Source organism: Bos indicus, chromosome 15 (genome assembly GCF_029378745.1).
Source record: "Bos indicus isolate NIAB-ARS_2022 breed Sahiwal x Tharparkar chromosome 15, NIAB-ARS_B.indTharparkar_mat_pri_1.0, whole genome shotgun sequence".
Lineage (NCBI taxonomy): Eukaryota > Metazoa > Chordata > Mammalia > Artiodactyla > Bovidae > Bos > Bos indicus.
This window is the reverse complement of record NC_091774.1, coordinates 82,835,419-82,854,708: the sequence shown is the minus strand read 5'-3', so window position 1 is coordinate 82,854,708 and position 19,290 is coordinate 82,835,419. Positions and strand designations below refer to the sequence as shown.

The 19,290-nt window shown below is 41.6% G+C and overlaps 1 protein-coding gene across 2 annotated transcripts; it reads right to left on the bottom strand.

Annotated features, from left to right (window-relative positions):
- Positions 1-299: 299 nt before the first annotated feature.
- Positions 300-13,330, bottom strand: FAM111B (FAM111 trypsin like peptidase B). Of its 2 annotated transcripts, none has more exons than XM_070767498.1 (3): positions 13,199-13,330; positions 12,517-12,632; positions 300-3,965 (listed from the first exon to the last, which is right to left on the bottom strand). In XM_070767498.1, exons 1-3 carry the CDS (start codon positions 13,278-13,280, stop codon positions 1,839-1,841), a joined length of 2,325 nt encoding a protein of 774 aa, XP_070623599.1. In that variant the 5' UTR covers positions 13,281-13,330; the 3' UTR covers positions 300-1,838. The 2 variants fall into 2 exon arrangements, with proteins under 2 accessions (XP_070623599.1, XP_070623600.1); XM_070767499.1 differs by having other exon boundaries at positions 12,517-12,629.
- Between the last annotated feature and the right edge of the window lie 5,960 nt (positions 13,331-19,290).

The following is a 19,290-nucleotide window of genomic DNA, read 5'->3' as shown; positions in this document are numbered from 1 at the left end:
CCAACTCTCACATCCAGACATGACTACTGGAAAAACCATAGCTTTTACTAGACAGACCTTTGCTGGCAAAGTAATGTCTCTACTTTTGAATATGCTATCTAGGTTGGTCATGACTTTTCTTCCAAGGAGCAAGCGTCTTAATTTCATGGCTGCAGTCACCATCTTCAGTGATTTTGGAGCCCCCCAAAATAAATAAGGCTGCTAGTTTACCCAATATCCATTTTCCTTTCCTTACACAGTATTAGAATTTAGGCTATGCATCTGGTCAAGTAGAACAAAGACAACATTTCACAGTCTGATTATAGTTTTAAAAAATTTTATACAATTTTAAAGGTTACACTCCATTTACAGTCATAAAATATTGGCTCTATTTCCTGTGTTGTACAATACATCCTGTGGTGTACCTCACATCCAGTAAGTACTGCACCACCGAACTGAAGTATTTAAAGTGATGCTTTAGATTGCTGAAAAGAAAAAAAGCCAATGAGAGAAAAGAAAATCAATGCTCATTTGAGCTCTAATATGTGTTTTGTACATCCACATGATTCTCTTAAAGTTTTTTTCTAATTGAGAAATTATATTCATTATACTTTAAAGAAACAGCCCCAAATGTTGAGTTGGCCAAAAAGTTTTTTTTTTTTTCATTTTCACCAAGAACTTTACTGAATAATGTATTTACTGCCTTTTGCCATTTTTCAGACAACTTTATAATATTTTCATCTTTTTGATCAAAGAACTGTTCCAGATGTCTTTTATAGTTTTCCAGGGAATTGAATTTTTTCCATTAAGAGAACTCTGTAAAGACCAAAACAAATGAACATCTGAAGTTGCAGTGTCTGATGAAGATGGTGGATGAATCAGAACTTCTCAGCTAGACTGTAACAATTTTTGCCTGTTTATCAAAGAAACATGCAGTCTGTGTCATCCTGATGTAAGAGGATGCACTGTCTGTTGACTAATTCCAGATACTTCGTGCAAGTGCTGCCTTCAGGTGGCCTAATTCAGAGCAGTACTTATTGGAATTAATCATTTGGTTTTCCAGAAGAAGCTCATAATAGAGGACACCCTTCCAGTCCCACCATACACACACATTACTTCTTAGGACAGAGACTGGCCTTTGGTGGGGTTGGTGGCAGTTCATTTCACTTGCTCCACGATCTCTTCCATTCCATACTATTGTACAGTATCCACTTTTCACCACCCATTACAATTTGTTTTAATGGAGTTTTTGTTAGGTGTCAGTAGAGAATTCCATATGGAAATGCAGTCAAGGTTTTTCTCGCTTAACTTATGTGGAACCCAAACATCAAAGTGATGAACATAACCAAGCTGGTGCAAATGATTTTCAATGCTTGATTCGGATATTTTGAGTATGTCAGCTATCTCCTGCGTGATATAACACTGATTGCTCTCAGTTAATGTCTAGATTGGATCACTATTAACATCAATTTGTCTATTAGATCATGGAGCATTGTCCAGTGAGAAATCTCCAGCACACAAATTAGCAAACCACTCCATACACTGCACAAATCTTTTAATTTCAATATTTTTAACCTTACTTGAAATAATAAAGCATAATATGCCAACAATGTTTTCTTCTATCTTCAATATTAAAATGGCTACACAAAAATTCACTAATTTTGATGTTTTTTTAAAATGCCTGCTGATACAACAGCTGTCACAATATGAATACAATATAATGAAATTGTTTCAAATGAAGTGTAAGAAAACTAAGAACTACTAGAGCCATCATACAGAAAAAAAAAAAAAAAACCAACTTGTGGCCATCCCAATACTTTAAATCATTGGCATGTGTTTTTGAAAGCAGCATCCTTTTCCTAATATTGCATGGATTCAATCTGACTTTCTTGAAGTGACAGTTCTTGTTTGTTATCTTTCTCTTCATTGTGGCTCTCATTTTTCTCTTCTTGTAATAATTTGTACAAGTTCTCATCTTTCTGTTTAATATCACAAAGAATAGATTCCATAGAATAGCCAAATTCAATAAGGGCATAAGCCTTATTTACACGGCTATAAAAATGCCCAAAGCTGTGCATAGCAACCAACTTGCCAGATGCATTAAACACTGGGGAGCCAGAAGACCCACTAGAAAAATAAGTATCATAACTAAGTGTGTTAGTGCTCCACACCTCTGACAAGAAACTTCTCTGGGTAAACATAGGGAAAGCATTATAAATGTCTGAACAGGATCCTGGTACTACCCCATCTGAATAATGTTCTTTGTACCTCTCTAACCGTTGCTCTAGAGAAATCACAGAACAACCATCTATTTTCTTGATCTGGCCTTCTGGGTGACCAATTAAATAAAGTAAACCATCAGATGGTTGACGAAAAATCAGTTTTGACAGACCTGGAGGAAATCCATTTCCATTTTCACTCAGTTTTAAAATGGCATAATCTAGATTTTCACCAGACACCGTAAACCATGGCTCAAAGGAAAGCCAATCAACATCGTTAGGGCAGAACTCTTTATAAGTAAAAGTAACCTTTACACATGTGCTTATTATATCTGGCCATGACTTTCGATCTGTACTTTCTCCCACGATGAGGTGTAAAACATGTCTACAGGTGAAAATAAAACCATCGTTGAAAACAAAGCAAGTAGCATTGCCTGTGTTTCCATTATTGTCCCATTTCATGAATCCAACTGACTTACTAAGATGAACAAGACGTTCACAGATTGCAACTGAAACAGAATTTTCAGTCACTTTTCCAAAGTAATGTTTATACATGCTGAATTGTTTAGACGTTGTCAGTTTCATTCTCTCCCGTTCTTCCTGAAAATACTTTTGTATCCGAAGTGCTTCTTTATTAAAATTTGGATACTGATGCATCATAACTTTATTCAATATTTGTAAATTCTTTACCCAGAGATTAGTTGTCTCCCTTTGGATTGCCAGAATAGCATATAGCCTACCTAGAGAGGGCCTTCGCCTAACTCGTGTGATTTTTCTCCGAAGTCTTTTGTAGAGATTATTATTGTAATAACGTTTAATTTTGGAAATGGACCGGCGTGTCTTATGTTTAATATCAAGCCCTAGACTCTGACATGGGAGAATTTTTTCTCTGTTGTGTTCTACATCTTCAGTTTCTCCATCTTTCTCTGGTTCATGGGCTTTGCTCTTAGACTGTGTTAAAGCCTGCAGACTGATATCTGCAGTGGCATTTTCATCTTCTGGTTTAATTTTTCTATGGGTACATTTCTTGATGGACAGTTTTTTAAGAATTTCCAATTCTAAGACTTTTCCAGATACTATATCCACAATGGACTGTTTTCCATAAATGTTTTTGTGATCTCTTAGTGTCCACTCAAGTGTTTCTAGATCTGAGAGAAATCGGCCATCATTGCAAAGGGCTTCTTTGATAGTCTCACCTTTCAAGGCATAGACACAAAGTGTAGTTCCTTGTACATGAAGTTCATTAATCTTAACAATCATCTTTCTGGTCTTCCCAATAGCAACAACGTGAAAAAGAATGCATTCAGTGTCTGGATTTTTACATGGGCGTAATACCTGATCATCTTTCTCGTTACTCCTTTGACCAAATGTTATTTTCAAATGGGAACCACTAGGTAGGCATCTGAGAGGCATTCCTAAATTTATATACGCTTTTATTGTTTCTTCTTCATAAACAATGATGTTCTTATTTACATGTTTCTTCATCCTTTCACTGAAATGGTCATCAGCACTCAGAACTGAATAGATATTCTCATTGGGCCCACCAAATGCTGTAAACACTCTATGGTCTAACTTCCTGCGGCGTTCATTCAAACTAAAGGTGAAAAGACATTTCTCACTGGTGCTCACGTGTGGGTTCTGTCGTTCAGAGGATGTTTCCTGCTCAATGACTTCACTTTTAACTTTAATGGTGCTGTTACGTTCTCGTATGTCAGACAGAGACTGATCAACAGGTGTGCCAGAACATGCCTCCTCTATGACAGTATCCTTAGAAAAGGAAAGATTAAAAATTTAGTAAGGATCACCTTTAATAATAATGTCCCATGCCTTTTGAATTATAAAATCAAAATATACCATGCTGCATATGAGTTCATGTTTCACTAAGCAGTCTGTCAGTGCTTTTGCATATCATTAAACAACCTTTGAAAACATAATTTGAAGGGCTATATGATAGTTCACTGTACAATAGTTTCTAATCCATTCTTCTGTTGCTGGCTATTTAGATTATTTCTAATTTTTTTACTATTCTAAATATGACAAACTTTTCTATACACAAAACATTTTGTCTAAAGTCTTAAAATATTTTCCTATGCTAGATTCCCAGCAGCGGAAATAGATTATAAATGTACTTCACCACGTACACTGCCAAACTGCTTTCTCGGAAGGTCACATCAATTCCCCCTCCCCGTTCTTTCCTTATTGCCCAAGGAAATCAGTATTATGGTTAATTCTTCAAAAGGATTTGAGTACTACCATTTTAAAGGTTTGGTAACTGGGAGATATAGCTTGACTTTTTTTTTTACATTTATATGTATTTACTTACTAACAAAGCTGGTTTAACATATCACTTGGACATTTGAAGTACCACCTTTTAAAAAATTCCTGTGAAATATTTACTGTCCAGTTTATTCTGTACATGGTATCAACAGCACTAAGGAAAGATACTAACATGATTAATGAATCACAGGATTGGACAGATATACAAATCCATATTTAAAACATATTATACAATCAGTTGGAAATCGCCTAGGAAAAAGTATTTTGATAATCTGCTGGCAACAGATTCTTTAGGGACATATACATATAGTGGCTCAGATGGCAAAGGAACTGCCTGCAATGCAGGAGACAAGGGTTCAATCCCTGGGTTGGGAAGATACCCTGGAGAAGGAAATGGCAACTCACTTCAGTATTCCTGCCTAGAGAATTCCATGGACAGAGGAGCCTGGTGGGATACAGTTCATGGGGTCGCAGAGTTGGATAGGACTGAGCAACTAACACACACATATAAGTAGCATAGTCTTTAGCTTTGTCTGTTTTTGATTTTTGCATAAATGCATCTTTTGAATGTGTCTTCTTTTTTTATTTTTAGTTTTATTTACTTATTTTACTTTACCATATTGTATTGGTTTTGCCATACATTGACTTGAATCTGCCATGGGTGTACATGAGTTCCCCATCCTGAACGCCCCTCCCACCTCCCTCCCCATCCCTTCTCTCTGGGTCATCCCAGTGCACGAGCCCCGAGCACCCTGGATCATGCATTGAACCTTGACTGGTGGTTCATTCCACATATGATAATTTACATGTTTCAATGCCATTCTCCCATACCATCCCACCCTCACCCTCTCCCACAGAGTCCGAAAGACTGATCAATATATCTGTGTCTCTTTTGCTGTCTCACATACATGAATATGTCTTCTGCGATTTGTTTCACTATTTTTTTGACGTTCTTTCCAGTTGATGGAGCTTTAAATTCACTTTCACAGTTAAATAGAATCCACTGAAGAAATTAACTGGTTATGTGCATTTCAGTTATTTCTAGTTTTTTTTTTTTCTACCAACTACAGTAGTACAGTTCTGCTGTGAATATCTATTAATATGTTTCCTGGTGCACACGTGCAAGAGTGTCTCTTGGGAATAGATTAGGAGCTGAATTGCTCAACATCTGGAATACACATACTCACCATTATTAAATACTGTCAAATGATTTACTAAATGGTTGTACCACTTTACACCTCTACCAGTGGGAAATGGGAGTTCTCACTGCCTCCACATCCTTATTAAAACATGGTACTGCCCAACTGTTAAAGTTTGCCAATCTTGTGAATGTGAAATGACATCTTTCAAAAAAATTTTCACTAGGGTATAGTTGACTTGCAATGTTGTGTTAATTTCAGGGGTACAGCAAAGCTAATCATGTATCAGTTCAGTTCAGTTCAGTGGCTCAGTCGTGTCCGACTCTTTGCGACCCCATGAATCAGCACGCCAGGCCTCCCTGTCCATCACCAACTCCCAGAGTTCACTCACACTCATGTCCATCGAGTCAGTGATGCCATCCAGCCATCTCATCCTCTGTCGTCCCCTTCTCCTCCTGCCCCCAATCCCTCCCAGCATCAGAGTCTTTTCCAATGAGTCAACTCTTCACATGAGGTGGCCAAAGTACTGGAGTTTCAGCTTTAGCATCAGTCCTTCCAAAGAAATCCCAGGGCTGATCTCCTTCACAATGGACTGGTTGGATCTCCTTGCAGTCCAAGGGACTCTCCAGAGTCTTCTCCAACACCACAGTTCAAAAGCATCAATTCTTCGGCGCTCAGCTTTCGTCACAGTCCAACTCTCATATCCATAAATGACCACCGGAAAAACCATAGCCTTGACTAGACGGACCTTTGTTGGCAAAGTAATGTCTCTGCTTTTCAATATGCTATCTAGATTGGTCATAACTGTCCTTCCAAGGAGTAAGCGTCTTTTAATTTCATGGCTGCAGTCACCATCTGCAGTGATTTTGGAGCCCAGAAAAATAAAGTCTGACATTGTTTCCACTGTTTCCCCATCTATTTCCCATGAAGTGATGGGACCAGATGCCATGATCTTTGTTTTCTGAATGTTGAGTTTTAAGCCAACTTTTTCACTCTCCTCTTTCACCTTCATCAAGAGGCTTTTTAGTTCCTCTTCACTTTCTGCCATAAGGGTGGTGTCATCTGCATATCTGAGGTGATTGATATTTCTCCCGGCAATCTTGATTCCAGCTTGTGCTTCTTCCAGCCCAGCATTTCTCATGATGTACTCTGCATGTAAGTTAAATAAGCAGGGTGACAACATACAGCCTTGACGTACTCCTTTTCCTATTTGGAACCAGTCTGTTGTTCCATGTCCAGTTCTAACTGTTGTTTCCTGACCTGCGTACAAATTTCTCAAGAGGCAGGTCAGGTGTTCTAGTATTCACATCTCTTTCAGAATTTTCCACAGTTTATTGTGATACACACAGTCAAAGGCTTTGGGATAGTCAATAAAGCAGAAATAGATGTTTTTCTGGAACTCTCTTCCTTTTTCGATGATCCAGCAGATGTTGGCAATTTGGTCTCTGGTTCCTCTGCCTTTTCTAAAACCAGCTTGAACAACTGAAAGTTCACTGATCACGTATTGCTAAAGCCTGGCTTGGAGAATTTTGAGTATTACTTTACTAGCATGTAAGGTGAGTGCAATTGTACAGTAGTTTGAGCATTCTTTGGCATTGCCTTTCTTTGGGATTGGAATGAAAACTGACCTTTTCCAGTCCTGTAGCCACTACTGAGTTTTCCAAATTTGCTGGCATATTGAGTGCAGCACTTTCACAGCATCATCTTTCAGGATCTGAAACAGCTCAACTGGAATTCCATCATGTATACATACATATATATCCGCTCTTTTTGTTAAGATTCTTTTCCCATATAGACCATTACACAGCACTGAGTATAATTCCCCATGTATACAGCAGGCTATTATTAGTTATCTACTTTATATATGTGCTTAGTCGCTTAGTCAAATCTGACTCTTTGCAACGCCATGGACTGTAGCCCACCAAGCCCCTCTGTCCAAGGGGATTCTCCAGGCAAGAATACTGGAGTGTGTTGCCATGCCCTCTGCCAGGGGATCTTCCCAATCCAGGGATTGAACCCGGGTCTCCTGAACTGCAGGCATATTCTTTACTGTCTGAGCCACCAGGGAAGCCCAACTTTATATATAGTAGTATGCATATGTCACTCCAAATCTCCCAATTTATCCCTCCCCTGAAATGGCATCTTATTGGTAGTTTAATAAGTTTAATAACTTCTGCCTGTTCATGTCTTTTACCCATCTTTCTATTGGATTATTTTTCATTATTGAAAGTACTTTATATATCCTGGACACACATTATTTATTCATCATATGTATTAAAAATGTATTCTGAGTTTGTGGACTTCCCAGGTGGCTCAGATGGTAAAGAATCTGCCTGCAGAGCAGGAGACCCAGGTTGGATTCTTGGATTGGGAAGATCCCCTGGAGAAGGAAATAGCAACCCACTCCAGTATTCTTGCCTCGGAAATCTCATGGACAGAAGTGCCTGGCAAGCTACAGCCCTTAGGGTCACACAGAGTAGGACACGACTCACTTTCTTTCACTTTCTAAGTTTGTGGATTGCTTTTCGTATCAGTTCAGTTCAGTTCAGTCACTCAGTCGTGTCCGACTCTTTGAGACCCCATGAATTGCAGGACACCAGGCCTCCCTGTCCATCACCAACTCTTAAAGTTCACTCAAACTCAAGTCCATCAAGTCGGTGATGCCTTCCAGCCATCTCATCCTCTGTCGTCCCGTTCTCTTCTGCCCCCAATCCCTCCCAGCATCAGAGTCTCTTCCAATGAGTCAACTCTTCACATGAGGTGGCCAAAGTACTGGAGTTTCAGCTTTAGCATCAGTCCTTCCAGAGAACACCCAGGACAGGTCTCCTTCAGAATGGACTGGTTGGATCTCCTTGCAGTCCAAGGGACTCTCCAGAGTCTTCTCCAACACCACAGTTCAAAAGCATCAATTCTTCGGCACTCAGCTTTCTTCACAGTCCAACTCTCACATCCATGCATGACCAGAGGAAAAACCATAGCCTTGATTAGATAAACCTTTGTTGGCAAAGTAATGTCTCTGCTTTTCAATATGCTATCTAGTTTGGTCATAACTTTCCTTCCAAGGAATAAGCGTCTTTTAACTTCATGACTGCAACCACCATCTGCAGTGATTTTGGAGCCCAGAAAAATAAAGTCTGACACTGTTTCCACTGTTTCCCCATCTATTTCCCATGAAGTGGTGGGACTGGATGCCATGATCTTCGTTTTCTCAATGTTGAGCTTTAAGCCAACTTTTTCACTCTCCACTTTCACTTTCATCAAGAGGCTTTTGAGTTCCTCTTCACTTTCTGCCATAAGGGTGGTGTCATCTGCATATCTGAGGTTATTGATATTTCTCCCGGGAATCTTGATTCCAGCTTGTGTTTCTTCCAGTCCAGCATTTCTTATGATGTACTCTGCATATAATTTAAATAAGCAAGGTGACAATATACAGCCTTGACGTACTCCTTTTCCTATTTGGAACCAGTCTGTTGTTCCATGTCCAGTTCTAACTGTTGCTTCCTGACCTGCATACAAATTTCTCAAGAGGCGGATCAGGTGTTCTGGTATTCACATCTCTTTCAGAATTCTCCACAGTTTATTGTGATCCACACAGTCAAAGGCTTTGGCATAGTCAATAAAACAGAAGTAGATGTTCTTCTGGAACTCTCTTGCTTTTTCCATGATCCAGCAGATGTTGGCAATTTCATCTCTGGTTCCTCTGCCTTTTCTAAAACCAGCTTGAACATCTGGAAGTTCATGGTTCATGTATTGCTGAAGCCTGGCTTGGAGAATTTTGAGCATTACTTTACTAGCATGTGAGATGAGTGCAATTGTGCAGTAGTTTGAGCATTCTTTGGCATTGCCTTTCTTTGGGATTGGAATGAAAACTGACTTTTTCCAGTCCTGTGGCCACTGCTGAGTTTTCCAAATTTGCTGGCAAATTGAGTGCAGCACTTTCACAGCATCATCTTTCAGGATTTGAAATAGCTCAACTGGAATTCCATCACCTCCACTAGCTTTGTTCAGAGTGATGCTTTCTAAGGCCCACTTGACTTCACATTCCAGGATGTCTGGCTCTAGGTGAGTGATCATACCATCATGATTATCTCGGTCATGAAGATCTTTTTTGTACAGTTCTTCTGTGTCTTCTTGCCACCTCTTCTTAATATCTTCTGCTTCTGTTAGGTCCATATCATTTCTGTCCTTTATTGAGCCCATCTTTGCATGAAATGTTCCCTTGGTATTTCTAATTTTCTTGAAGAGATCTCTAGTCTTTCTCATTCTGTTGTTTCCCTCTATTTCTTTGCATTGATCGCTGAGGAAGGCTTTCTTATCTCTCCTTGCTATTCTTTGGAACTCTGCATTCAGATGCTTATATCTTTCCTTTTCTCCTTTGCTTTTCACAGCTATTTGTAAGGCCTCCCCAGACAGCCATTTTGCTTTTTTGCATTTCTTTTCCATGGGGATGGTCTTGATCTCTGTCTCCTGTACAAGGTTATGAACCTCCGTCCATAGTTCATCAGGCACTATATCAGATCTAGTCCCTTAAATTGATTTCTCACTTCCACTGTATAATCATAAGGAATTTGATTTAGGTCATACTTGAATGGTCTAGTGGTTTTCCCTAACTTTCTTCAATTTAAGTCTGAATTTGCCAATAAGGAGTTCATGACCTGAGCCACAGTCAGCCCCCGGTCTTGTTTTTGCTGACTGCATAGAGCTTCTCCATCTTTGGCTGCAAAGAATATAATCAATCTGATTTCGGTGTTGACCATCTGGTGATGTCCATGTGTAGAGTCTTCTCTTGTGTTGTTGGAAGAGGGTGTTTGCTATGACCAGTGCGTTCTCTTGGCAAAACTCTATTAGCCTTTGCCCTGCTTCACTCCATATTCCAAGCCCAAATTTGCCTGTTACCCCAGGTGTTTCTTGACTTCCTACTTTTGCATTCCAGTCTGCTATAATGAAAAGGACATCTTTTTTGGGTGTTAGTTCTAAAAGGTCTTGTAGGTCTTCATAGCACCATTCAACTTCAGCTTCTTCAGCATTACTGGTTGGGGCATAGTCTTGGATTACTATGATATTGAATGGTTTGCCTTGGAAACAAACAGAGATCATTTCTGAGATTGCATCCAAGTACTGCATTTCAGACTCTTTTGCTGACCATGATGGCTACTCCATTTCTTCTAAGGGATTCCTGCCCACAGTAGTACATATAATGGTCATCTGAGTTAAATTCACCCATTCCAGTCCATTAGTTAGCTGATTCCTAGAATGTCGATGTTCACTCTTGCCATTTCCTGTTTGACCACTTCCAATTTGCCTTGATTCATGGACCTAACATTCCAGGTTCCTATGCAATATTGCTCTTTACAGCATCGGACCTTGCTTCTATCACCAGTCACATCCACAACTGAGTATTGTTTTTGCTTTGGCTCCAACCCTTCATTCTTTCTGGAGTTATTTCTCCACTGATCTCCAGTAGCATATTGGGCACCTACCGGCCTGGGGAGTTCCTCTTTCAGTATCCTATCATTTTGCCTTTTCATACTGTTCATGGGGTTCTCAAGGCAAGAATACTGAAGTGGTTTGCCATTCCCTTCTCTAGTGGACCACATTCTGTCAGACCTCTCCATCATGACCCACCCGTCTTGGGTGGACCCACACAGCATGGCTTAGTTTCATTGAGTTAAACAAGGCTGTGGTCTGCGTGATTAGATTGGCTAGTTTCCTGTGGTTTGTGTGTCTGCCCTCTGATGCCTCTCACAGCACCTACTGTTTTACCTGGGTTTCTCTTACCTTGGACATGGGGAAGAAGCTATTAGGTGGCATCAATACTGCTAGAATACAGACCACACTTTGAGAAGGACAGAGTTCCTTAACCTAGAGTAGTAGTTTGCAACTTTCTGCAATGATGGAAATTTTCTATATCTGCTTTGTTCAATATGGCAGCCATGAGCCACATATGGCTTCTGAGCACTTGAAATGTGGTTAGTGCAAAAGAAAATTAATTTTAAATTTCATTTACCTTTAATCCAATGAATCATTTTTGTTATTTCAAAGTTAGATGATTTTCCCCTGACAAAATGTTTTTACTGATATAGTCTACTGTGATCTTGTACTAAATCGTATTCCCAGTATTACTTGCCTACTATGTTCTTGAATTCTCCTTACATACATACCATCAAATCTAGCTATACTATTCTTCAAATAGGTTTGCCTGTGTACATGACTTTACCCAGACTATTCCCTTATACTTGATCCACCTACCTTGTGAAATTGTGGCCATTCTTTAAGATATTTCTCACATGACATAACTTTAATTTCTTGAGTCTCAATTAAACACTCTTTTCTCTGCACTCTAAAAGCACTTGTTTATATTTTGATTTAGTATTACTATTTTGCATACTTTGAGTAAAACCGCGTGTTGGTCCAAAATTGCGTTCTGAAGTCTGATTGCCTGGGTTAAAATCCTTGCTCTGAAGTCCATTACTTTTGCAATTTTAAGAAAAGTGAGGGTCAGTTTCTCTATTTAGGGATGATAATTTCTATCGCAAAGAGTTTTATTAAATGTTAAAGGAGATAATCCACAGGAAGTGACAAGCCTAATTCCAAGTACTCAGTAATTTCTCAGTACATATTAACTACCTTATTATTTTTGCCCATCTATATTTCCAATGATACTGAATGTCTATACTGTCACCTTGCTGTTTAACAAGGTATTCTTTGCTTTGTTAATTCATATACTATCATTTTGTTTTTACACAAACACTTATATATATGATCTCCATAAATATATTTTAAATAATACATGAGAAGGGGTTATAATTGCCATTCTTTATACACTTATCCCCTTCAAGGATCCTAAGACAGTTCTATAGTTAGAGTGTCATTCCAGCAAAGTTGTTTAGAAGTACACACACCTTTGATGCTTCAGGTCTGGTACTCTGGTCATTTCCTGTAGCACTGAATGATGTATTCTCTTCAGTCTTTATGAAATTCATGATGAGTCCCAAGAGAATATGACTTTCTTCCACTACTGGCCAAGAAAGAGAAACAGGATTGAATTTACCAACCCCTTAATGACTAAAACAATAAAACACAACATATATGAAATAATAAGTTTCAAACACTGGTTATCAGGCAGGGCAAAACAGTGATCTCTGACCCCTAAGAGAGAGAGAGAGAAATCGGAGGTAGGACCTACAGACATCTACCTTGCTGCCTGGGGAGCATCTCCAGGCTGTATCTCAGGGAAGGGAGACACAAGCAGAGCCTGGAGAAGACAAGCTAAGAGTCCTGGTGGGCCCAGGAGGCTGGAGTTTGTAGGGCTAGAGTACTAGAGAGCTACAGCTACACAGAGTGTTAGAGATCTGTAGTGGGCACTGCCGGGGTCCAGCCCCGGCTGATCCAGGGAGTTCGAAGCGGGGATGGCGTCGGCGGGGATCAGGATACAATAGCTTCAATTAGATATTAATTAAAGATGTAAAGAGTAATAGAATGAGGATAGCTCAGTAGGAAAATTCAGTGGAGAAAAGAGGCTGAGTAGCTTGGTTTACGCGGGAGACCAATAAAACTTCAAGACAAGAAGCTTGCACCACTTACGTAGGCCGCAGGTGTCCTTCCATTCTCCCAAAGGAGAGGAGACACTGAGGCCTCCCCGGTTGGATCTTAGAAGCCCAGGCATAATTAGTAAGCATGGCGGGTTCCGCACTCCAGATGGAGACTCAGCCAGAGTGAGAGAGAGAGAGAGAGAGACATGGGGAGACCAGTCTTTCAAGGAACTGATCCCAATTCTTTATTTTCCATGGTCTACTTTTATACACTGAGATGTTAAGCAAAAGTCACGCGGGGTCAGCAATCCTGAGTTTTATCAAAGTCAGGTGCTTCGTACAAATGTATACAGAGGTCTTAGGGGTGTTACATCATCTTCTGGCCAGGGGGCCTGCTGACAATTTATGACCCTCTCCTTGTGACAGCAGTCAGTCAACCAGGACGCTTATTTTTCCAGGGGTGATTATTCTTAAAACAGATGCCACCCAAATAAAGTTACATTCCTATAGGGTGACGGTGTAGTGGGTTTTAGTTAAGGAAAGAATTTACTTAGCCTAAGGTCTACCGTGATTAATATCAAAGGTTAATACTTATTTCTTCTATATATTCATTAATGTGTGTAAGGGCAAGGGATGTGGAGACTTAGCAGTAAACATTGGCTCAACAAATGAAAAACCCTTCACCAATACAATTTCTAATCAGCCCACTATACTTATACTAATGGTTTTCTAACTTTTCTAAGGAACCTGTTTTTAGAAGGTTTAAAGCATCTCGTGCCTCTCACGGTTGGGAGGCTGTGAGCAATCACATGTGGCTGGACAAGCCTGTCAGGTAGGCTAGAGAACCTTCAGAGGAGTTTGTAAGTTAAAACACTCTTGTCACGCCCAGGAGTTTTTATTAACTGGAGCTCTAAGTTAACTGCTTCTCCGAAAGAGGTGGTGGGGGACAGCCCCCTGTAAAGTCAGAGGTGTAGGTGAGGGCACAAAGTAGTAAAGTAGGCAGGCTCTGGTTATGGGGGTAGATGCTCAAGGATTTCCAGGGGGACTCTTGAGGCTTGATCCCGCCTTTGCGTATGTCAAGCCTCCTTCCTCATGACCTTTGCCACAGGCGGAGTGCCTCCCACCGGCTCCCCGCAGGGCACCCTTGAAATTTCAGCTGACTAGCGGTCTGTTTCTCACACTCAACTGAGAACAGTTTCTGTTTCCCACACTCAGCTGAGAATAGTTTCTGTTTCTCATGCTCAGCTGACAATAATTTGTGTTCCCAAAAGTCAAACTGGAAAACTTCATAATTCATAACATATTAGGTATTGACAAAAGTATTAGCCATAGACCAAAGACTGCTCTGGTCCCACCTGACAAAATTTAAAAGCAAGCTTTGGAAGCGTAACACTTTTCCACTAACACAATTAGAACAAAGCTCAAAAATGCTGATAGGAATAGAAACATTTCTAGCGCTCATATATGTGAAATTGACAAAGTTTGATATCCAGTACAATTCTGAGGCATAAAAAGAAGCAGAAAAATAATACCCACAATGAGGAGAGAAGTCAATGAACAGAAACATATCCAGAAGTGACTCAGATGATAGAACTAGTAGACAAGAACATTAAAATGGTTATTATCTTGGATATCTGGCCAAAGTGACAGGGACCTGACTTGCCCTTCAGTCTGAAAGCAAAAGAAGACAATAAGCTAAACAGATGGAACAAGAATTTGCAAGGAACTAGACATCATGCAGTTCGTGGCAGTGACAAATGAAGGGCATCCTGTGATGACTCCAGCTGACTGCCTTGAGAGATTCCAGGCCAGGGCGCCATGAGGGGCAGCCAGGCAGGGCCCGTTGGCATTCCTGACTTGAGGAGACAGCTGAGAGACCAAGGTGGCAGGAGTTCAAAAGACACAGAAAAGAGAGACCTGCACAGAGGGAAGTCCGGATAGATGAACACTCCGAGGCATTCAGCTGAGAACTGATCACAACAGCAACGGAAGAACTACCCGGGGCCAGGAGAGAACCTCCACAATCCACCAAACCTTCGCGAGGTGATACTCCTTTTAGAAATCTCAGTTTCCTCATTTGTAAATTAAGGAGCTCGGCTGAAAGTTGTATTGGTCCTGAGAATTCTCCCCTCTGAATTTTTTTTTTTTTTTTAAAGAAGAAGAAGATACCTGAATCCCATCCTCACTACGCTTGGGATGCAGTTATGGGAATCTCCACTATTAAATCAACTTTAACCACCACCACCACCCTTCCACGCCCAAGGCACACAAACGTTAACTGGAATAGCTCCCTAGGCTATCTGGAAGTGTCCTTCCAGGTGTAAAACTCTTGACCTTTGAACCTGGGGAGGGGGTTACCACAAGAGAAAACTGCTTATGCCCCCTCCCTCCAAAATTTTCTTGGATCTGGGCTGAGATCCTTCTAACTGGCGCCCTTGACAAACCTGCGCCTCGCCGCCCCAAGAACTCCACGTCCTCCTCAAGATCAGAGGAGCCGCTCACAGAAGCGGAGAATCTGCCCCGGCGGTGAGGGTGATGGCGGGACAGGGATCCGCGATCCAGGTTGCGAGGACGGCGCTCGGAGGAAACTCTTCCCGCGCGAAAGTTATCCCCCTGCAGAAGCCGATTGGCCGAGCCACTGAGAGCGGCGGCCAGAAAGGGTGGAAGCGGACCCGGTTGGCGGGGCGGTTCGCGCGTCGGGAGACGCGCGCCCGGCGCGTCATGAGGGCACCGCCTCCAGCCGGTCCATTCGCGCGAGACCCAGCGCTCTCGCCACAGTCCGCGTCCTTGTTCCGGGTCGGGCTTCAAGCCGTCCTGTCCCTTCATGCAGCCCGCCCCCGCGTCCGCTGCTGTCCGGAGCGGGCGGAGTCGGCGGACTCACCCGTCCCCGCAGGGCCGGTTACATGAAGGCTGCGCGGAGCGCGGGGCAAAGCGCTTGGCCTCCCGAGCCGCGAGGCCAATAGCGCGGCCCGGCGGCGCAGGGAGCTCGGCCGTCACGGCTCTTCGGCCACTGTCGGGCGGCCGGCGGCTGTGGACTGGGCTCTGGAGAGGCTCCCCACCCAGCCCGTGGGGACGTCGGCGCGGTGAGCTTCGTCAGCTTCCAGCGCAGAAATGGTCCAAAGCAGGCAGTCGAGTTTCTGTCTCTAACAAAGGAGCCAGCTTAGCTTAGAACTTGTTGCAACACGGATCCTCCAGCCAGGAGGAAGAGCCCAGCTCTCCTGGTTCCCAGGCCCTGCATGGGTACATGCAGAATTTTCCAGTCCCAAGGGAGGGCTCCAGAACTAGGCGTTTCCAAACTGACGACCAAAGCAGGGGCTTGAGAAAACATCGTACAGTTTAAGAAACAATAGGAGGGGATGCCTTCACTATTAGGTGCTGTTTTGGAAAGGCTGGTCACAGAAGGGGAGAACACAGTTGATACGTGAAGATGGTGACAACTCGTTTGAAATAGATGTTTATGTAAAAGTCGATGATATTGGAATAGTACTGAAAGCTTTTCCTAACTTGGCTTAATGTAAAATATATACAGAGAAACTATAATCACTGCTTAAATTCCAGGTACTCAGTGGGATTTGGAGAGTAAACTTTAGAAGTGTTACTGTAAAAAGCTAGAAGAAAAGAAGAGAAAAACTATGAGACTTTCATCAAATCGCTGTTATTCCTTAAATCATCTTAGAGCACACAGGTGACTGATAGTAACATACGTAGATGGAGAATGAAGTATTGCACAAGGGACTTACAGATTCTCTTATCTTTGTAGACCCTGAGGATGTTAAAAACTTGTAAAAAGGAAGCAGTAGAGAATGGTGCTATTGAAGTTGCCTGACATTTCTAGGGACAGAGAATTTGTCCTGGAAAGGAACAGACCTTAAGGAGCACATGTATTTGTCATTACCACTAAGTACCTTGTGGGCTGGATTTTATTATAAATTGAAGATTTATTCTAACAGTTTGAAACAAGGGTGTGATATAACCTGACTTTTAAAAAAAACCACTGGCAGCTGTGTGGACCAAAAACTCTAGGGGGCAAGAGTGGATGCAGATGAAGAAAGCAATTAGGAGGAGGCTCTTCCAACTTTCCACCAATGTGGGAGGCACAGCTTGACTGGTATTGAGGTGTGAATACTGGTTGGATTCTACATGTATTTATTTATTTATTTTAATTTTGGCTGCACTTCAAGGGGTGGGGGAATCTTAGTTACCTGACCAGGGATTGGATCCATGCCCCCTTCAGTGGAAACCTAGAGTCCACTGAGTAAATGGAGGAAGTCCCTGTATATCTTTTGAAGGGCAAACCCATATGCTTTGTGTACGGATGGAGGGAGTTCAAGAAACAAGAGAAAAAGAGGGCTCAGTCATGATTTCTGGGCTTTTGACTTGAGTAAATGGAGTAAGGATAAAGTCTCCCTTAACTGGTGTGAGAAATCCAGGGAAGGAGTTGCTGCCGGCGTGTGTGTCTGTGAATTCTACTTTTGACATGTTGACTTAGAGATACTAATCCACTCCAACTGAATGACGAGTGAAATGAAAGAATTCACATTCAATACGTGATAGTGAATACCCAGGGAGGGTCAGGAAGGGGCATAGAACTGACCATGGCAAGCAGTAACAGACTAAAGTGGAAGAAGAACAGAGACATAAAGACAGAGAAGATTCAACTAGATGATGGTAATGACTTTGGCCATTAACTAAGAACATTTGAGATGCAGTGAAAAGGCAAAGGATAAGAGGCTTATGGAAGCTTCCTGATGGGAGAGACAGGGGGAAAGGGGGTCTTGTTCTGATGGCGGGGCCATGCTCAGTAAATATTTTTTTTAATTAATTAATTTATTTTAATTGTAGGTTAATTACTTTACAATATTGTAGTGGTTTTGCCATACATTGACATGAATCAGCCATGAGTGTACATGTGTTCCCCATCCTGAACTCACCCCCCCCCACCACCACCTCCCTCCCCATCCCATCCCTCAGGGTCATCCCAGTGCACCAGCCCTGAGAACCCTGTCTCATGCATCAAATCTGGACTGGAGATCTGTTTCATATATAATAATCAGTAACTCTTTAATTCAATTTTCTACTGATGGATGGGGTTGTGTTTCCTCCCTGTTGTTTGACCTGAGACCAAACTATGGTGGAGGCAATGAAGAAAATGGCTACCTCCTTCAAAAGGTCTCATGCATACACTGCTGCACTCAGTGCCCCCGACCCTGTAGCAGGCCACTGCTGACCCACGCCTCCGCTGGAGACTCCTGGACACTCACTAGCAAGTCTGGGTCAGTCTCTTGTGGGGTCACTGCTCCTTTCTCCTGGGTCCTGGTGCACCCAAGGTTTTGTTTGTGACCTTCAAAAAGAAGTAGGGCAAAGGCTAACAGTTTTGCCAAGAGAAGGCACTGGTCATAGCAAACACCCTCTTCCAACAGTACAAGAGAAGATTCTACACATGGACATCACCAGATGGTCAATACCAAAATCAAATTGATTATGTTCTTTGCAGCCAAAGATGGAGAAGCTCTATACAGTCAGCAAAAACAAGACCGGGAGCTGTCTGTTGCTCAGATCATGAATGCCTTATTGCCAAATTCTGACTTAAATTGAAGAAAGTAGGGAAAACCACTAGACCATTCAAGTATGACCTAAATCAAATTCCTTATGATTATACAGTGGAAGTGAGAAATAGATTCAAGGGATTAGATCTGAAAGACAGGTGCCTGAAGAACTATGGACAGAGGTTCGTGACATTGTACAGGAGGCAGGGATAAAGACCATCCCCAAGAAAAAGAAATGCAAAAAGGCAAAATGGTTGTCTGAGGAGGCCTTACAAATAGCTGTGAAAAGAAGAGAAGTGAAAAGCAAAGGAGAAAAAGAAAGATGTACCCATTTGAATGCGAAGTTCCGAAGAATAGAAAGAAAAGATAAGAAAGACTTCCTCAGTGATCAATGCAAAGAAACAGGAAAACAACAGAATAGGAAAGACTAGAGATCTCTTCAAAAAAATTAGAGATACGAAGGGAACATTTCATGCAAAGATGGGCACAATAAAGGACAGAAATGGTATGGACCTAACAGAAACAGACAATATTAAGAAGAGGTGGCAAGAATACACAGAAGAACTGTACCAGATAACCATGGTGGTGTGATCAACCT